Raw genomic sequence first — 17,336 nt, 5'->3', positions numbered from 1 at the left:
TTTTTTAACAGTTAATAATAACTAACTTACGTTCTGTATTTTTATGTTAATACTTGTTAATATGATAAACAATACATTGCCGTGTAATTTGAGGGTAATGCCTTTCTGCCTTTAGCCCTATCTGATTCTAGTCCACTAAAAAAAGTTACTTTTTATACTTTCTTCACCATTATTATTCTATTTACAAACATTATTTGTAAAATATAGAATAAAAAAGTGGAATATGTGATTTATAATATTTTATTTTATTTATTTATTTGACTATAATTGATATTCATATTATTTAATAGCAAGTGCTACTAATATGAAAAGTTATTTGTAAAAATTAATTGGAATATTCAGCGTGTTTTATTTTCGAGTTTTTTATATAATACATTTTTGAAGGTAGGAAGAAATGACGTAATAAAATATATTTCTAGTGACTCTGTCCCCAACCATGGACAGCTCCGGATATAGAGTTAAAGCGGTAAATTTGAAAATGGAAGAACTCTGAAAAAGTGTGAAAAGTTTTTATCAACGGTTAAAATGAACTTTGCATCATTTATTAGTTTTGTTAGTGAAACATTCATTACATATCATGAAAAGCGTCATATAAAAAGCAATTAATTTATCATGTCAGTGTTACAGAACAGTTCAAGCCTTACCTTCTTTTACATAAAAGTTACGTGCATGGATGCTTTATGAGAAACGCGTTTGCTTGTGATGAAGAGAGCCTTCAATTTTATAAGAACGATACCAAATAAATGAGAAATAAAACTAACAGGTATGTAGCAAATCATTTATTTATCTCTTTTCTTTTCTTATAACATTCTACATGATGATGTGCAATTTTATACGCGATCGTACCGGTTCGTAACAAGCTGCTAGATAAAGCTCTAAAGTACGACTTAATCACTGATTCATCAGTTTCTTCAGGGTAAAGATAGGCATCTATACCATAACAAAGCATTTTGTCGGGGCAGTCGAGTGCCCTCAAACAACCAGCATATTCTGACCATAAAAGTTTTCTCCATTTCACATTATGCTGCTGCGCTAGTGGGACTAGCACACAAGCAGCAAATGTGTGATCACCATAGCTCACAGACTGAAACTGTTCCAAGAATTGGGTATAAAAATCTTGAAAATTATTCAACCCCATCAGTTCCTTATCAAAATTAAACTTTGAACCCTTTTTGAACAGTATCTGTGTACATTTTGTTAGCAATAATTTGATTTTCGCGTCTAAAAATAATGAATTATCGCATAAAAATACACACATTAGACGGCAGAATCTGTCGGTCAGATCTATGTCATTTAATAGATCAGGGAAGCACAATTCATTGAAGAGTATCCATTCTAGACTGCTTCTGATGATAATCTCTTTTTCTGTGGCTATTTTTTGTGCAACCTTCTTCGCATGTTCACCAACAACTGTAGGCTCAGGCTTTTCTTGACTCTTACTATACAGAGAAAGTATGGGCAGATATATCCAATCACGCGGGAGTATAGGTTCTTGCCACTTTCTAAACACAACAAATGGACCTGTGTCTACATAGTTTATATTACACACTTTACTATAACAAGATTTAATATCTTCTATATTTGTTAACGCTTTTGAAAATCCATCTGCTTCAGATAATGATACAAGATTAAACAAGCGCTCAGCAGTAAACCATTTCTCATTAAAAATAATATTGTTAAACAGAAATTCTAATTCATATCTCTTATCTATTCTTAATATGTAGCACAATTTGCTAGCTACAGAATAGACCAAGTCCTTAAGAGATTCAGGAATGTCTGTCTGTATTGCAAGAGTAACCAAACTAAACACAAAATCTGTTTCCATCCTTGTGAACCAATTGTTTATTAAACTTGGTGCTTTTTCTGACAGTTTTCTTAAATAAGGTAGAGTATGCTCCAAAAATAATATAGATACTTGCTTATCATTTATCACAACTAATAATTTAAATAATGATGATAAACAAGGTATTGGAGATGCCACATTCAATATGGGAAGTACTTTTTGATGCGAATCAATCACAGATGTGCCCAAAGATGTTAAATTCTTAGTCAAATGTATATCTTTATCTTCAATTCCAGATAATAAGTTAGAACTTGTGATCAAATTGTTTATCATAATCTTAAAGCCTTCAGATTTGCTTAATTTTAAAAGTGTATCATTCAATATTTGAATGGTAATATTTTCATGAATGATAACAGTCTCAAAACAGTTCAAAATGGAGCATATTAATCTCAAATGGCCACAAGTATAGTTGTCTAAATGAGACATTTGGGAGAGCCATTTTTGCATTCCTTCTTTCAGTAGGGGATATATCTGTGCCTTATAATCCAAATTTACACCACACCTTATTAAGCCATCAATAAACTGTAAAACTACAGCAGCATGTGAAGCTGATAAAACTGAAGAATTCATATAGATACTAGTGCCTTGAACATGTTTGTACAATGTTGTGATTATAACAGGAAATAATGATATAGCATTTTCTATGCCCAGTTTAAATTTAAGTAAATTGGACAGTATACAATAAGCTTCTATTTGAACTTTGAGTCCATATGTCCCATCTACTCCTGAACTGACATATTCAGACATAAATGAACATATATCATACTTTGATACAAGTCTGTCTCCAACATCTCTTGATGTTAATGAAAGAACCCTTAATAATTTTAGTGCAGCAAGTATAGGTTTTCCATGATACACTATAGATGGATCAAACATAAAGTTTATACTTGTTCTTGGTACAAAATATTTAAATATTGCATCCATTAAATGATCCATATTCACAATTTTTCTTGCTGTGTCCACAGAATCTCTGGCTAATCTTGTCAAAATTTGCAATGAATATTGTACACAACTAAATGATGGTTTAATATGCTCCAATATGTAGTATATTCTCTGTAAAATTTCTGTTCTTAACACAGCAGCAATTATATCTATTTCAGCCAGATGAAAATCTTTTAATTCTGATTCTTTTGATTCAATTTCTTCTATTTCTGACCGATCATGTTCTAGACATGGTTGGTAGGTTCCTTCTCTGAAGCCGATCAAAGCATCCAAGGATGCCTCATCTATTCTGTTGAAAAGTAAATTCCTCATTGCTTTTAAAGCTGGCTCCAAGATGATAACTTTGTTTTCATCCATGGCTATTCTTATGACAAAGAACAATTTGCTTAGGGGTAATTCAATTACATTTTTATAGATTCCTGCATTATAATATTCTAGAATACCAGCAATGGTATTGAGGGCTACCACTCTTTGTTGTGTTATACTAGACCGTGATAGTTCAAGCAATTCAGTTATAGAATATCCTGGTCTATGTGGCTCTTCACCATGATGAAATAATGTTTTTGTTTTCTCAGTATATTCTATTGTGTAGGGCAACAAATAGCCTCTAAAATCAAACCTTGCTTCATATGGTTCATCTGTTTTTAACTTACTTTCTTCTATGCCTTTAATCCATTCTAATTTGTCTTTTTCCAAGCTATCAAAGTGTAACCATTTTTCTACATGTGGGTGAGAGAGTACATCATTTTCCCACAAACTATCATTGTCAACTTTGGGTTCTGTCATTTCCATACATTCCATTGTCTCTTCTTTCTTTACTTCTGTAGCTGGTGTTTCAGACATTTTATTATCATTTAAAGGTTCCTTATTCCTTTTCTTCCTTATAAATTCAATAATTTTGGGATCCAAACTGGCCATTAATTTCTCCCTTTCTTCTAAAATTTCCTTTTCAGACATTTTGTTTAGAATATTTACATTCTCACTATGAATACTATCTGCATCTTGATTATTTAGTATATAGCTTTGATTTGGAAGATTTAATCCTTGATTACTAAGTGCACTTGAAGAACAACTCAAATCTGTTTCCATTTCTTCAATTTTATTCTGTTTACTTTTTTCAATACTGAGTGTGTGTATGCTCTTTTTATTAGGTTTAATAGAAGGATCACGTTTAGTAACGACAGGAAAACCTTGTGATGGCATGGGCCTGAAATCTAAATCAACAGGCACATCAATATTTTTCTCTAGAATATCACCTAACACTGAAGGTATGAGTTTGGGATAGTATACTTTATCATCGTCATATTCTGACTCTTTATTGGGTGTTGCATCAGTAACATTCTTTTCTAGAATATCACCAAGCACACTTGCACCGGTATCTTCGATGCGTGCACGTTTTTCTGTATTATTCGTAAGGCCTTTCGATTGTGCGTATTTCGACGGCTTCCTAACCCCAAATGGACCTGCATTACTCCGTTTTGTGGTCTGGTGTTCAGTACGACGCAAATTAACAAACTGTGCTGAAGGTTGAAGGCTTTGATTCTTACTTTTCTCCTTTAGAAATTCCTCTTGCATTCGGAGAATGTCTTCTTCGTCGTCACCTCGTTTGGATCGCCGTATCATCTTCGAAAATTTATATATAACTTAATACTTATCGGAACACAATTATCAGAATCTAGATATTCATTAAAATTTAAAACACAATGTTTTAGTTTTTTTACTTTTGAGAATTGAGATTTGACGGATGACAAAATATGACAACGCGGCTTTGACAAAAGAATAATTTTATTTGGTAACATGCGTTCATATTCTTCTAATCTTGGGTACGAGCGAACCAAAATAAAATTCAATTAAAAATCACCATTATAGTACCTAGCAAAAATGGTGCCTAAACTCAAGTTAGTTTTTTATCATCAGATATATCCAATTTGATTCTCATTTATAACGTTTAATTATTTTTCATAGTTTGTTTTGTCAATGTCAAGCTGAGCATAGGGTCAGCCCGCAGCCGTCAACTTCAGTTGTCATTTTTGATAACGTCAATAACACGTGTTTTGCTATTTTATTTATTTTAAAAATAAATCTTAAATATTCAAAAGCAAATATATTCAACAAAAATGCCGAAAGTTAAGAATTTGGAGAAACTCAAGCATCCTAACAGCAGAAAAATGATGTCTCTAGCAAAGAAAATGAGTAAAGAAGAGAAGAAAAATAACAACAAACTTGGAACTCATATAAAACAGAATTTGATCGGAGAAAAGATCCTTTGGTTTAAAGAGAGGATTCCAGAAGGCTGTGTAATATTGAGCAAGGAGCAAACACTAGAACTGATCGAAACTTATTTAGCGCGGTTCGACGAAGAATTGGAGCAAATAGCTTTAAAAAATTCGGTTGGTCAACGAAAAAACCGTCAACATGCGAGCAGAGAAGACGTTATTAACATAACGAAGAAACGGGAAAACGATGAATTCGAGACCTGTGGTCTGGAAATGCCGGATCTAATGGATGCGAATCAGATGGAAGTTTTACGTAATTGGAATGGGGAGCTGAGGTTTTTGCAGCATTTCAAGTTAAAAAGAATAGCAAGGAAGCACTTGACATAGATTTTAACATGTAATATAAATATTGTAAATAATCAACATTTTTTTTTTTTTTGTAAACTTTCTCCTCTAAACTAATTTGATATAATCTTTCATATACGAAGTTAAAATAATAATAATAGTTGCATGATATTATACAAATAACCACATAAATTTTTTACACCATATAGCAAAGCAATATTAAAATTTAAATATATGATATGGCATATCAAGACACATAGGTATTTCAGATAAATAATGTAGCTGCTAGTTTATGCAAAATTTCTAAATAATTATTCATTAGCATATTATCTATATTCAAAAATTTCCTGTTTGAACATCTAATATATTAACGGGAAAAGAGCAATATTTAAATTCAAGCTAGATATTATATAATATGTACTATAATTAATATAATGTATACTTATTTCTAGCCCAAATTATTTTAAAAGGATATTTATTAATAAAACACAATAATTTGAACATATTTATATATATTTACAATTTAACCTAGCTCAATACAAAGAATTACATGAAAAACCGAGCATAAAATCAACTATACATTTGAAGATGTGGTTTATACTCAATTTAGGATATGTTACAATAATTAAAAATTTCATTAGTCAATATCACAATATATTCACACAGGTAACTGGGATACTACATTGATATTGTTATTATTGCTTAAAACATATTTTAATGATGATTAGGTATAAATATAGATGTTTGAAAAAATTGATGTAGATTGAAGTATAAAAAGGGAGAAACCATTTATATATTGTATATATCCACTTAGTCACATATTTTTCTGTATGAAAAATTGCAGTTTTAATTTGATCTAAATTATTTGTAGTAAAAAACTTCATAATAGTTTCTTCTATACTTAAGTAACAAAGGAAAGTAAGAAGAATCTCGGTAATTAATTTTTGAGATACAGTACAAAAAATTAACACTTCCTGCAATTATCGGTCAAATCTCGTATTATTAATATGTCAGATGATTCATAATTGTTTAGAAAAACTAATAATAGCTACAAACAAGTCTTAATCTATCTACCTACATTCCCTTTAAAGAAATTATTCACAATATGTAATGAAAAACAATATTTTTATAATTATACTGTTTAATACTATAATAAATAATAATGCCATATTTTCAACATTATAATAAATTAATTATTATTGCTGCCATTCATATACAATTTCCAATAAGTCTGATATAATGTCATAAATAAGTTCAAAATATTTAATTAATATTCAACAAAACATATTCCAATAAATTCATTACATTAAATCTGATTTCTGTAAGTATAAAAACAAAATTTTGTTTATTTTAACATTAAAATAATACAATTACATTACAAACTGCGACTAACAATATTAGCTACACTACAAGGCTTCTTTTATATACAATGCTGACGTCAATAATGTTACATTAAGTTTACATGTATTTATAAAGTCCTTATATAATCGAAAATTTCATCATAAACTACATGTGAAAAAATACAACTTTTTGCATTATGCATTCTTTATCATTTCATCTGTTATTATATTAGAAAAAAAATACAAGTAAATATATAAAGGAACACAAAATTACGACTAGCGTAGCAAAAGGGATCAAAGCGATTTTTCTTGTGAATACAACTTTCAAGTTACTTCAAACTACATAATATAAAATCTTTTAAAATATAATCAAAATCACACAAATGATAAAGGATATGGCCAAATTGATTAATCATACATAATAGATACATAAAAAAAATTGCCTTCCTTATCAGCAGTATAAACAATTAATGCAGTTTTATTTCAAATCACATTTTAGTTTCAGAATACAAACTGCTGATGGTCTGAGATTCATTCACGGCCATCAAATACCATTGAAACATAGATAATGTACTAAATATTGGAGATCAATTAATTTAGGACTACAATAATGCATTTGCAATATTTTTGAGATGTCTCTTATATTAAATATGAAAGAAAGGGTACAAAAAATCACAACACATTTAGATAAAAAGCAGTTCAGCTATTTACAATAAATTATAACACTAACTAGGCACTTTTAGTAAGTGTAAAGTGTATAAATATTCCCTTTTTTACACAAATATAGAATTTTTTATTCAATTAATCATGCTCTTTAGGTGTCGTATTTTCAATAAATGCAATATACATCTTAATTCATTTTTTTTCATATTTTTGCAATAGAAAACCTGTATATTCCATTAAAAGAAACATGCTAGTCATGCTATAGGCAAAGAGTAGAGAGCAAATCACATACATCAGTCATTCTTCTCATTCGAAATTTAAGATTTTACATCTTCATAAATTTTATTCAAGTAAATAATGGTAAGTGGTAGAAATCGTAGCCCCTTTGTCCTCGAGCTGCTAGCCATATGTAGACTACGTGATACGCACCAGGTACAAAGCAAATCATTCCGGCTACGAAGAATACCGCACCTTGGAGACCATTTTCGGGTTCTGCTACGGCAAATGCACCCATGCCGAGAAGGCCTACTCCCACTACAAGGAGTATGACAGCAGCGAACACTGTTTTCCAGTTCTCTCTGACTTTGGGGTGGTTCCAGCAATAGACGGATTGAGAAGCTTCCACATATTCGTGTATGAGTGAGTCTGAGTCACGGGATGTGGTGTCGTCCGCACATTTGTAGGTCCTGCTGTGGAAAAATCGTTAATTTAGTTGTTTGGTAGGTAAAGGTAAAATGTAAATATTAACAATATTTTTTAGTTTGTTGATTCTATGATCTATACATGTATTAACGTAATAAATAAGATTAGTTTTATATTAATTTAGATTGTGTAGATATATATAAATAAGTGAATGTTTAACTTTTTTACACTATTTTCAATAAAGGTTATACTTGTAAAATTAACCCTGTCAGATTATGTAAAAACGTACCTTAAATATGATACAAAACTAGTAAGCTTTTGTACATTTGTATATATCATTTTCCACAGAGCAAACATAAAATTGTAACCTATACAATACTTCTTCTCAGCAAATAGAAATTAACAATGTGGCCGGTTTGGAATGAAAAAGGTTTTTAAACTATTATAGTGTTGACTATGATAATCGTTTTATAATCTTTTAATCAATATTAGCTCTATATCTTACTTTGATAAGTAATTTTCATCAGACAAAATTGCAATATGATGTAAGCACTAAGCATACCATGTTTGAATCAGTTGTATAATTTATACAAGCTTAATCATGCATTCCATATAAAGAACCATGTTTATTATTCATTGCCATACATTTTCATTGAATGAATGTTCTAAAGGAAGTAGTAAATATAGACTATTTTATACTACATGTTATAAAAAATGTTTGACTTGTGTTAAATAATATAATTATAACTAGCTTACCGCCCGCGGCTTCGCCCGCTTTGTCTAAAACCTTCCTCTTGAATCACTATCTATTAAAAAAACCGCATCAAAATCCGTTGCGTAGTTTTAAAAATTTAAGCATGCAAAGGGACATAGGGACCAGAAAGCGACTTTGTTTTTTTTATACTATGTAGGTAGTGATAGTGATTTTAAAGGTGTTGCAATATAAATTAAAATTTTTTGGGTTTCAAGGTTAATGTTTATTTACATTCACTGATAAGATACCAGGCTAATTATTGTCCTGTAAACTGTACAGTTATAGGTTTACAACCTCATAGTCATTAGCAAATCCTGAACGTAATTAGAGCAATAGTGACGTGTAAATTAGTTAAACGGAACTCGAATAACGGCTAATGTATTCTAGTTCATACGCCTTTGCCCCACTATAGGAAAATGACTCACAAAAGGTCATGATCACAAAGATTCAAAATGAAAAATAAAAGTTGATGTCCACTTTTATGTATTAAAATTGTTTTAATGATGCGAGAAAATTAATTTTATGGGATTGACGTTACCTGGATATGCCTGAATCGCCTCCATTCTTAAATTTGTTTTGTATGGGAGATCTATCAACCGTCGAACCGTACACTTTAATGGCTTCATCAGTCTCTTCTTCGAACGCGTCGTCGATTGAAAAACGCTTTTCACTGTTACCGAATGGTCTCGTCATGTTTGCTTATTTCTAATTTATTGGAGATGTAAAATAAACATCATACAATTTTGCGTTACGTTTCGCTTCAGACAAAACGAAAACACAGCAGACTGCAGACAGCTGCAAAAAATATACACAGCTGTCAGATTGTCATATCAACATGCGCCATATTGATTAGTGATTTATATCGATGCACATTCCGATGTACGTAATAAATTACAACTACAACTTCAAATGCTTTAATATTTTAGATACATAATGGCTAAACTGTGTGGATAAATGTTCAAATAGAGATACATAATACTATTATATACATATTCAAGATAGTCGTTACCATTGAATTATTCGTGAGTTCGATTTGTCACAGATAATATTCTTACACGATTATCCGAACATTTATAATCATGACATATTATGTCAAAAGCACATGGGGTATGTGATAAACTTGTCAGTGTCAAATGAAGAGATGGTGTATTGTTTACAAAAAAAGTAATAGTATAATACAAAATGGTTAATAAAGATTGGGAAAAGGTTTCACCGCCATTGTCGGTGCCTGTTCTAAACTGTATTAAAAAGCAGGGCTTCAAATGTATGACTCCGATACAAGCTGCTGTAATTCCTTTACTTTTGTCTTGCAAAGATGTAGTCGCGGAGGCAGTCACTGGATCAGGAAAAACTTTAGCTTTTGTAGTACCCATGTTGGAAATGTTGATAAAGAAAGAGAAAGAAAGCCCGCTCAGGAAAGATTTCGTTTATGCCATTATAATATCTCCGACGCGAGAATTAGCAACTCAAATCTTCGAGGTAAGGTTATGATGATGAAATACAACTGTGTAAAATACAAACTATTTAAGTTAATTTCATTACTATTAATTTTAAGCTTCTTGACGCTCCATGGCCACGCTTGAAGTTTCGACGAGATTTGTTTATAAATTCGAAAGCAAAATTTCTCAATATTTGGTTAACATTTTATTAAATTCCATTAAAAAAATTATTACAGGTTATCAAACAATTTCTCCAAGAGCCTGAACTATCGCATATAATTCCATGCTGTCTAGTCGGCGGCAGGCCGGTAGAAACAGACATAGACAGTGTACAAAAGGGGGCGCAGATAGTAGTGTGCACTCCGGGAAGGTTGCAGGATTTATTGGCGGAGAGAAAGAACCTTAATCTGCCTGGAAGGGTTAGGGATTTGGTAAGTTTTATGTAAAATATGTAGAAAATTGGTTAAAATCAATATTTATTAATTATTACTGTTTAACCGACTTCAAAAAAAGGAGGAGGTTATCAATTCGGCCGGTATATTTTTAATTTTTATTACCTACTAGCTTCCGCCCGCGACTCCGTCCGCGCGGAAAAATTAAGATTTGTTTTTCTACGTATTTTTCCGGGATAAAAAGTATCCTATTTCATGCCCAGGATAATAAGGTATAATTATACCAAGTTTCATCGAAATCAAACCGTTAGTTTTCACGTGATGCCTTCACATACAGACAGACAGACAGAAAGACAGACAGACAGACAAAAATTTTTTTAATCACATATTTGGGTTTGGTATCGATCCAGTAACACCCCCTGCTATTTATTTTTTCAATATTTTCAATGTACAGAATTGACCCTTCTACAGATTTATTATATGTATAGATTCATTTTGACGATCCTAAGAATAAGTGTTTGTTATGTATAGCTTCGTCGTAGGTTTAATTATTATTAGCCTAGTAATATTTAGCCATACAATCAAATGTTTAAAAAAATATGAACAGCATTTTTCCTGATTTGTGAACTGCATTTTTCTGCATTTTTATCCCTTACTCAACAGCCAGAATGTTTTTTTCTATTGTTCTTAAACTATATTTTCATTTCAGGAGTTATTAGTATTGGATGAGGCAGATCGTCTCTTAGACCTTGGTTTCCATGCAACCCTTACCACAATACTGCAATATATGCCACGTCAACGTCGCACCGGTTTATTCTCCGCGACACAAACAAAAGAACTGCAGGATTTAGTTAGAGCTGGTCTCAGAAACCCAGTACTTATAAGTGTCAAAGAAAAATCGACTATCAGCACACCTATTTTGTTAGAAAATTACTATGTTATAGTTGAACCGCAGGATAAATTTCTGTTCTTGTTAAATTTTATTAGGAATAGGAAATTTATGAAGGGTTTATTCTTTTTGCCGACGTGTGCATGTGTGGACTACTGGGCGAGTGTGTTGCCAGTTTTTTTGCCCGACTTAAAGGTATTAGCTATACACGGCAAAATGAAACTGAAGAGGGCTAAAATTCTGGATAAGTTTCGACAGGCTGAGAGCACTATTTTGCTGTGCACGGATTTAATGGCTAGGTATGTAACTGGTTGCTTGCAAGTTGCAGTATTCTATGCTAGTCATATTATACAGTAGAAAGATTTTTCTGATTGTTTGTTTATTTATATTGAACTGGCTTCTAAATTACTGGACAAATATTAATCACCTCAAATAATCTAAAACTCAGTTCTATATATTATGTTTACCTTGGTCGTGTTGATTCATTTGGCTTACAATGTTCTTCCATTTATCCAAGCCAAGTGGTAAAATAATAAGTTATAAATCTCCAATTCTAGGGGTTTAGACATCCCCGAGGTAGAATGGGTGCTCCAATGGGAGCCTCCCACACACCCAGCGGCCATCGTCCACAGGGCCGGTAGGGCTGCTAGAGGAGGGGCCTCCGGGTGCTCCCTATTACCTTTATTGGCTACGGAGGATGCTTATGTAGGCTTTATAAAGGCTAATCAGAAAGTTGAGATGAAAGATTGGAGACAGTCGGGCGATGAAATCAAGATCGGTGATAAGTTACGGGAAAAGGTAGGTGTTTATGGTAGATTTTTTAACATGCTCATGTTAGCTTAACCCGTATGTTTGTATGTAACAATTAGAGTAGATTTTGGTCCACTTTATACAGACAGATTTATGTTAAAGTTCAAACTTTGTACAATTATCTATCAAGTTTTTCTTAACTGTATTTATTTAATCGTAAGAATGAAAATGGATGTTTTGTGTATTAGTGCGTGAGATATGAAATTTAATTATTTTGTAAAATGTACGTAAGTTTTTACGAGTATTTCTTAATGTTGTAAAACGTCACAATTAAAAAAAATTCGTTAAAAATATTGGAGAATATTACGTATTCCTATGTATTATGTACTTTCATAACTGTTAAACTTTCATAACTTTCATAACTTTAAAAGTTATAAAAATTTATAATTACAAATTTCAGGTGCTCACAATTCTTCACGAACAACAAAGAAAAGATCGCGCCATTTTAGACAAGGGGCAGAGAGCTTTCGTCTCTCATATAAGAGCGTATTCAAAACACGAGTGCAATATATTATTACAATTAAAAGAATTGCCCCTAGGGCACATAGCAACTAGCTATGGTCTTCTAAAACTGCCCCTAATGCCTGAAATAAAGGAAGAACATAAGAAACAGTTTGTAGGCCCCAAGGAGAAGATAGATTTTAATAGCATCCCATATAGGGATAAACAGAAGGAAACCAGCAGGCTGCAGAAGTTAGAAGAATTTAAGAAGACTGGGATTTGGCCGTCGAAGAAGAAAAAGAAGATGGTAATAATTTTGTTAGAATAATTGTATGTTTGATTCGCTTTCCGTCCGCGGCTTCGCCCGCGTGGAATTCGATTATATCGCGCAACATGGTTGCACGGTGCACCAACTCATCTCTTATTATTTATTCGATACATGATCATTGATCAATCTTACATGATTTTATGATTGACAACTTCCATACAAACGTTCATCCCATATTTCAACCCCGTCTACCCTTTTTTTCGCCATAACATGTAACCTATGTCATTCCAAAGTTCAGTCCTATCTTCATACCAAATTTTATCAAGATCGGTTCAGTGGTTTAGTCGTGAAAGCGTAACAGACAGACAGACAGAGATTCACATTTATAATATTAACTAGGTTTCCGCCCGCGGCATAGCCCGGATTTTCAAAGAAAATGCCCGCGTAGTTCCCGTTCCTGCGGGATTTTCAGCATAGAAAGTATCTTATTTCTTATTCTGGATCTTCAGCTACCTACATACTAAATTTCATTATAATCGGTTCAGTAGTATTTGCGTGAAAGAGTAACATATCCATACATCCATCCTCACAAACTTTCGCATTTATAATATTAGTAGTAGGCTGTAGGATATACACAAAGTACGCATATATATACGCAAGTAAGGATAAAAGTCTTTTTCAAAAGTTAACGATCATCGATTATGTAAACGAAGTCGTTTTGTAACGACTGCAATTTCATAAAACATTTACATTTTGTTACTGTTTCAGAACAGACATAAATTTAAAGATGTCAAACTTTATAAATAAACAAATTTATAAATATAAATTTATAAAGATTAGAAAAAAAAACGATCACGAGGCGGGACTCGAACCCGCATCCTTTCACGCCAATCCAGGGCGGACGCTTGACCAACTCAGCCAACCCGCAAATAATAATTAGGTACGATAATGTCTAAAACTTTTTATTATTTGGCAGACGAAAACACAGCCTTGGGAGCAAGCAAAACAGAACAAAGAAGAGAAGAAAGAAAAGCGCAAAAAGAGAAAAGAAACCAAACAGAAGATGATCGCAGAAGGAAAGAAGACTAAAAAGAGGAAAACAGTGACTCAAGAAGAGTTGGACGAATTAGCTGCTGACGTGGCGTTAATAAAGAAGCTAAAAAAACGGAAAATTTCTAACGACCAGTTTGATAAAGCGTTTGAAGTTGATAAATAAATATATAATTACATAATTTTGTGTTTTATTCGTTCCTTACCATCCTTTAATTGTTGTTAGAACTCATACTTACTGAAATCAATCATAGGGTGACTTCACCATATTATGGTATAATCAATTATCATGCTGTAGTTCTTTATTGCGTAGATTAATGTGATACGATTTTAATTTAGTTTTGATGAAAGTATTAGGAGCAATTTCCTTAGATCCTTTAAAACGTCTTGTAGATCTCAAGCATAAATTCTGTAATAACAAAGTGTTGTTTTGCATCACCTCTTAACCCATGTCTTGGTTCTACCATTGTTACGATTAATGTCAAATTTAACAGTAACTGCAAACTGGTTTGCATCAACGTATTTTTTACCATAGTTAGTTATCAAAGTTTCAAGTCAAATGGTCCGGGAGCCAGAAGCAGATTTTATGACCAAGTTCCTCTCAAGCCGTAATTAGTAAAATGCATCAAAATATAGTTTTATGAAGCCTCGTGAACGTCAGCTGGAGCTCGGTTGGGGGGGTGAGCGGTTGTAGCCTCCCACGCACGTAAGACAAAAAAGTATATTCATTCATTTCCTCTCAGCTAAAAATTTGTCAAATTGTAGCTAACCCAATATCTCAACGAAAAATAATAATCAGCTGGTTACAGCATGGTGTATTATACGTCAGCTGGTGTCTCGAACATGAAAAAAATAAAATTATTTTCCGTGATTTCCTCTCAAACAAAAATTTACCTGATGATAGCTTAAATATATAACTGTGGATATATATATAGGTCAGCTGGTCATAATACACCATGTTGTAACCAGCTGATTATTTTTTTTCGTTGAGATATTGGGTTAGCTACAATTTGACAAATTTTTAGCTGAGAGGAAATGAATGAATGTATTTTTTTTTCCTACGTGCGTGGGAGGCTACAACCGCTCACCCCCCCAACCGAGCGCCAGCTGACGTTCACGAGGCTTTATAATACTATACTCTGATGCGTCTGACGAATTATCTCTTGAGAGGAAATAATTAACCAAATTTGCACCTGGCTCCCTAACCAAAATGGCATCTCATTTTGTATTTGACGCTTCCGAGTTATTTAAGGTTAACGTTAACAATAACCTTAACCATATGAGCGAGCGGTTATAGTAAGTGTTAAATTATCGCTATAATATTTTCAAATGGTCAAAATATTTTCCCTAACCGTTACTTTAACATGTTTGTTATTGCTAAAGTAACATGGTGCAACACAGACTTAAAAATTACATTCTATGTCGACAAAAAGGTATTCAAGTCTATTTTTAAAGTATAACCAACTAGTCAGTATCTGGTTAAGTATGTTGCCATTCAAAAAGCATTAAATTTTTACGTTAAGCGTTCTTCTAGTAGGCTACGGCGATTTAGAGGTAGTACCTATGTACCTTTCCTTTATGCTATAGCCTATAGCAAATTCAGCCCGAATTGATTACCACAGCCACAGTCAGAAATATTAATAGGAATCTTGTGTAATTCTTTTCTATTATGATTTTTTAGGATTACGTTGGTGGTAAAGTGTGCGTAGTTTAATCGATACATAATTATATAGCAAAATTGTGACAAAACATGCTCAAAAGATATAAATTGCAGTCGTATATGGTTTGTCGAGTAAAAAAAATTCGATCATGAGGCGGGATTCGAACCAGCCGACCTGACTTTCGCCACGTCTAGGCGACGACTTTCTTTTTTTGATTTCTCATTTATTACATTTGAATGCTATAAAACTAAACATCAAAAAGAGATTATGTTTATAAGGTTATAAGGAAACAGGAGGGTTAGAAAATAATACCACCAGTGAAAATAGTAAAATAGACATTTATTTCAGCTCAACTTTCATAATTGCAACATTTTGAGTATTTATCTAACACAACAAGGCACTTAATTCCAACTACTCTTGATAATTTCCAACATTTGTAAATTTATTTTTAACGTCATTGGCAAATCACATTTATATACTGGCAACACGACTGTTAAAATTACGATAGAAAATCTCAGAAATAGAATAATAATTAATTAAAATCAGGGAAACCAATGACATTAAAAAATACTGGTTTGTCAATAAGCACCAATGTGTTGCCATTTAACAAACTTAACATTCTGTACAATTTTAACTGTCAACGATTTTACCGCCAAAATGTGTCAGAGGAACAAACCTTATTTTTCATTTTACAATCGTTAATTTATTTTGGAGCGTGGTGAAACTTGATAATAGTTACTCCTTTTTCGAGGAATTACACCTTTCTTCCTTCATAGTAATAAAATATCTAACTTTACGCATAATAAGCTTTACAAACACACACTTATCTTGATTAAGCGAATGTTAACAATGTTTAAAGCGAATATAACTGTTAGTGGTCCACATTTTAGCACAATACATAACAAATACTATAAAAGAAAAAAAGTATTGAGAATACCTAGGTTATACCTATTTGTTTGACATTTCATCTACTTATATTAACGAGGAAATATATAAAAAAAAAACTATTGCATCTTAATTATAAATAACATTTAGTATAAAGAGAATCAAAATGAGCATAGGGTTTATTTACATACATTAAAATTCAATAAGAAATCACGTTGGGGAAGACGTCATTACAAACAGGGTATTTTTATTAATTGCAACATTAGAACCATATTGGCACCTTACAGGATATAACATACAGAATAAACTTATTGTGCGTTGTATTTTACTATTTTCATTTTAAAACTTATTATTTTCTAAAAATTGGAGCGCTATATACACTTTTTCCGTCAGCACAAACAGACAGTCAAATAATTTATATTTATAAAGAGAAAGCAGCAAGCCCCGTTAATATTTATAATAAGCATTTAATCATTTGGCACGATTCAATTATACGGAATATTCTTTAATTAAAATTATTATAGAGTAAAAAACGCGCGTGAATATTAAAAGGAAGCTTTAAAATATATCCGTCTCGCTCTAACGCAAGGATAACAGCTAAGTGCGAGTGTTTCTGTCCCGCATCCACACGCGTGCGGTAATATATAGCATTAAAAAGAAATCTATACATTCAACTTGCAACTAATACCGCAAATATAAACTTTACAATAAGTACAAATAGCTCGATATTTCCTGCGTTTACACGATAAATGTTAG

At 32.1% G+C, this 17,336-nt stretch overlaps 4 protein-coding genes across 5 annotated transcripts; 2 read left to right on the top strand and 2 right to left on the bottom strand.

The window, feature by feature from the left end:
- Positions 1 to 764: 764 nt before the first annotated feature.
- LOC123700566 (RNA polymerase II-associated protein 1) lies at positions 765 to 4,654 on the bottom strand. The gene has a single exon (XM_045647821.1). The coding sequence runs from the start codon at positions 4,406 to 4,408 to the stop codon at positions 776 to 778; it is 3,633 nt and encodes a 1,210-aa protein (XP_045503777.1). The 5' UTR covers positions 4,409 to 4,654; the 3' UTR covers positions 765 to 775.
- Positions 4,655 to 4,792: 138 nt separating this feature from the next.
- Positions 4,793 to 5,424, top strand: LOC123700282 (translation machinery-associated protein 16 homolog). Its single transcript, XM_045647455.1, has one exon. The coding sequence runs from the start codon at positions 4,903 to 4,905 to the stop codon at positions 5,386 to 5,388; it is 486 nt and encodes a 161-aa protein (XP_045503411.1). The 5' UTR covers positions 4,793 to 4,902; the 3' UTR covers positions 5,389 to 5,424.
- A 417-nt stretch (positions 5,425 to 5,841) lies between these two features.
- LOC123700281 (transmembrane protein 134) lies at positions 5,842 to 9,578 on the bottom strand. Of its 2 annotated transcripts, none has more exons than XM_045647454.1 (3): positions 9,561 to 9,578; positions 9,284 to 9,527; positions 5,842 to 8,035 (listed from the first exon to the last, which is right to left on the bottom strand). In XM_045647454.1, exons 2-3 carry the CDS (start codon positions 9,436 to 9,438, stop codon positions 7,696 to 7,698), a joined length of 495 nt encoding a protein of 164 aa, XP_045503410.1. In that variant the 5' UTR covers positions 9,439 to 9,527; positions 9,561 to 9,578; the 3' UTR covers positions 5,842 to 7,695. The 2 variants fall into 2 exon arrangements, with proteins under 2 accessions (XP_045503410.1, XP_045503409.1); XM_045647453.1 differs by having other exon boundaries at positions 5,842 to 8,038; positions 9,561 to 9,577.
- Positions 9,579 to 9,892: 314 nt separating this feature from the next.
- LOC123700506 (probable ATP-dependent RNA helicase DDX55 homolog) lies at positions 9,893 to 14,216 on the top strand. Its single transcript, XM_045647739.1, has 6 exons — positions 9,893 to 10,224; positions 10,421 to 10,615; positions 11,286 to 11,764; positions 12,023 to 12,263; positions 12,676 to 13,023; positions 13,961 to 14,216. The coding sequence occupies exons 1-6, from the start codon at positions 9,928 to 9,930 to the stop codon at positions 14,198 to 14,200; spliced, it is 1,800 nt and encodes a 599-aa protein (XP_045503695.1). The 5' UTR covers positions 9,893 to 9,927; the 3' UTR covers positions 14,201 to 14,216.
- The last annotated feature ends 3,120 nt before the right edge of the window (positions 14,217 to 17,336 follow it).

Source organism: Colias croceus, chromosome 19, assembly GCF_905220415.1.
Source record: "Colias croceus chromosome 19, ilColCroc2.1".
Taxonomy (NCBI): domain Eukaryota; kingdom Metazoa; phylum Arthropoda; class Insecta; order Lepidoptera; family Pieridae; genus Colias; species Colias croceus.
Note: the sequence above shows the minus strand (reverse complement) of the source record. Positions and strands in the feature narration are given on the sequence as shown.

Excerpts from the sequence above, each read along its gene's own strand:
- LOC123700281 (XM_045647453.1), bottom strand. The coding sequence starts at position 9,438 with ATGACGAGACCATTCGGTAACAGTGAAAAGCGTTTTTCAATCGACGAC. Across the intron at positions 8,039-9,283 it reads GGCGATTCAGGCATATCCAG|CAGGACCTACAAATGTGCGG; the intron begins GTAACGTCAATC and ends ATTTTTCCACAG.
- LOC123700566 (XM_045647821.1), bottom strand. The coding sequence starts at position 4,408 with ATGATACGGCGATCCAAACGAGGTGACGACGAAGAAGACATTCTCCGA.
- LOC123700506 (XM_045647739.1), top strand. The coding sequence starts at position 9,928 with ATGGTTAATAAAGATTGGGAAAAGGTTTCACCGCCATTGTCGGTGCCT. Across the intron at positions 10,225-10,420 it reads TAGCAACTCAAATCTTCGAG|GTTATCAAACAATTTCTCCA; the intron begins GTAAGGTTATGA and ends AAATTATTACAG. Across the intron at positions 13,024-13,960 it reads CGAAGAAGAAAAAGAAGATG|ACGAAAACACAGCCTTGGGA; the intron begins GTAATAATTTTG and ends ATTATTTGGCAG.
- LOC123700282 (XM_045647455.1), top strand. The coding sequence starts at position 4,903 with ATGCCGAAAGTTAAGAATTTGGAGAAACTCAAGCATCCTAACAGCAGA.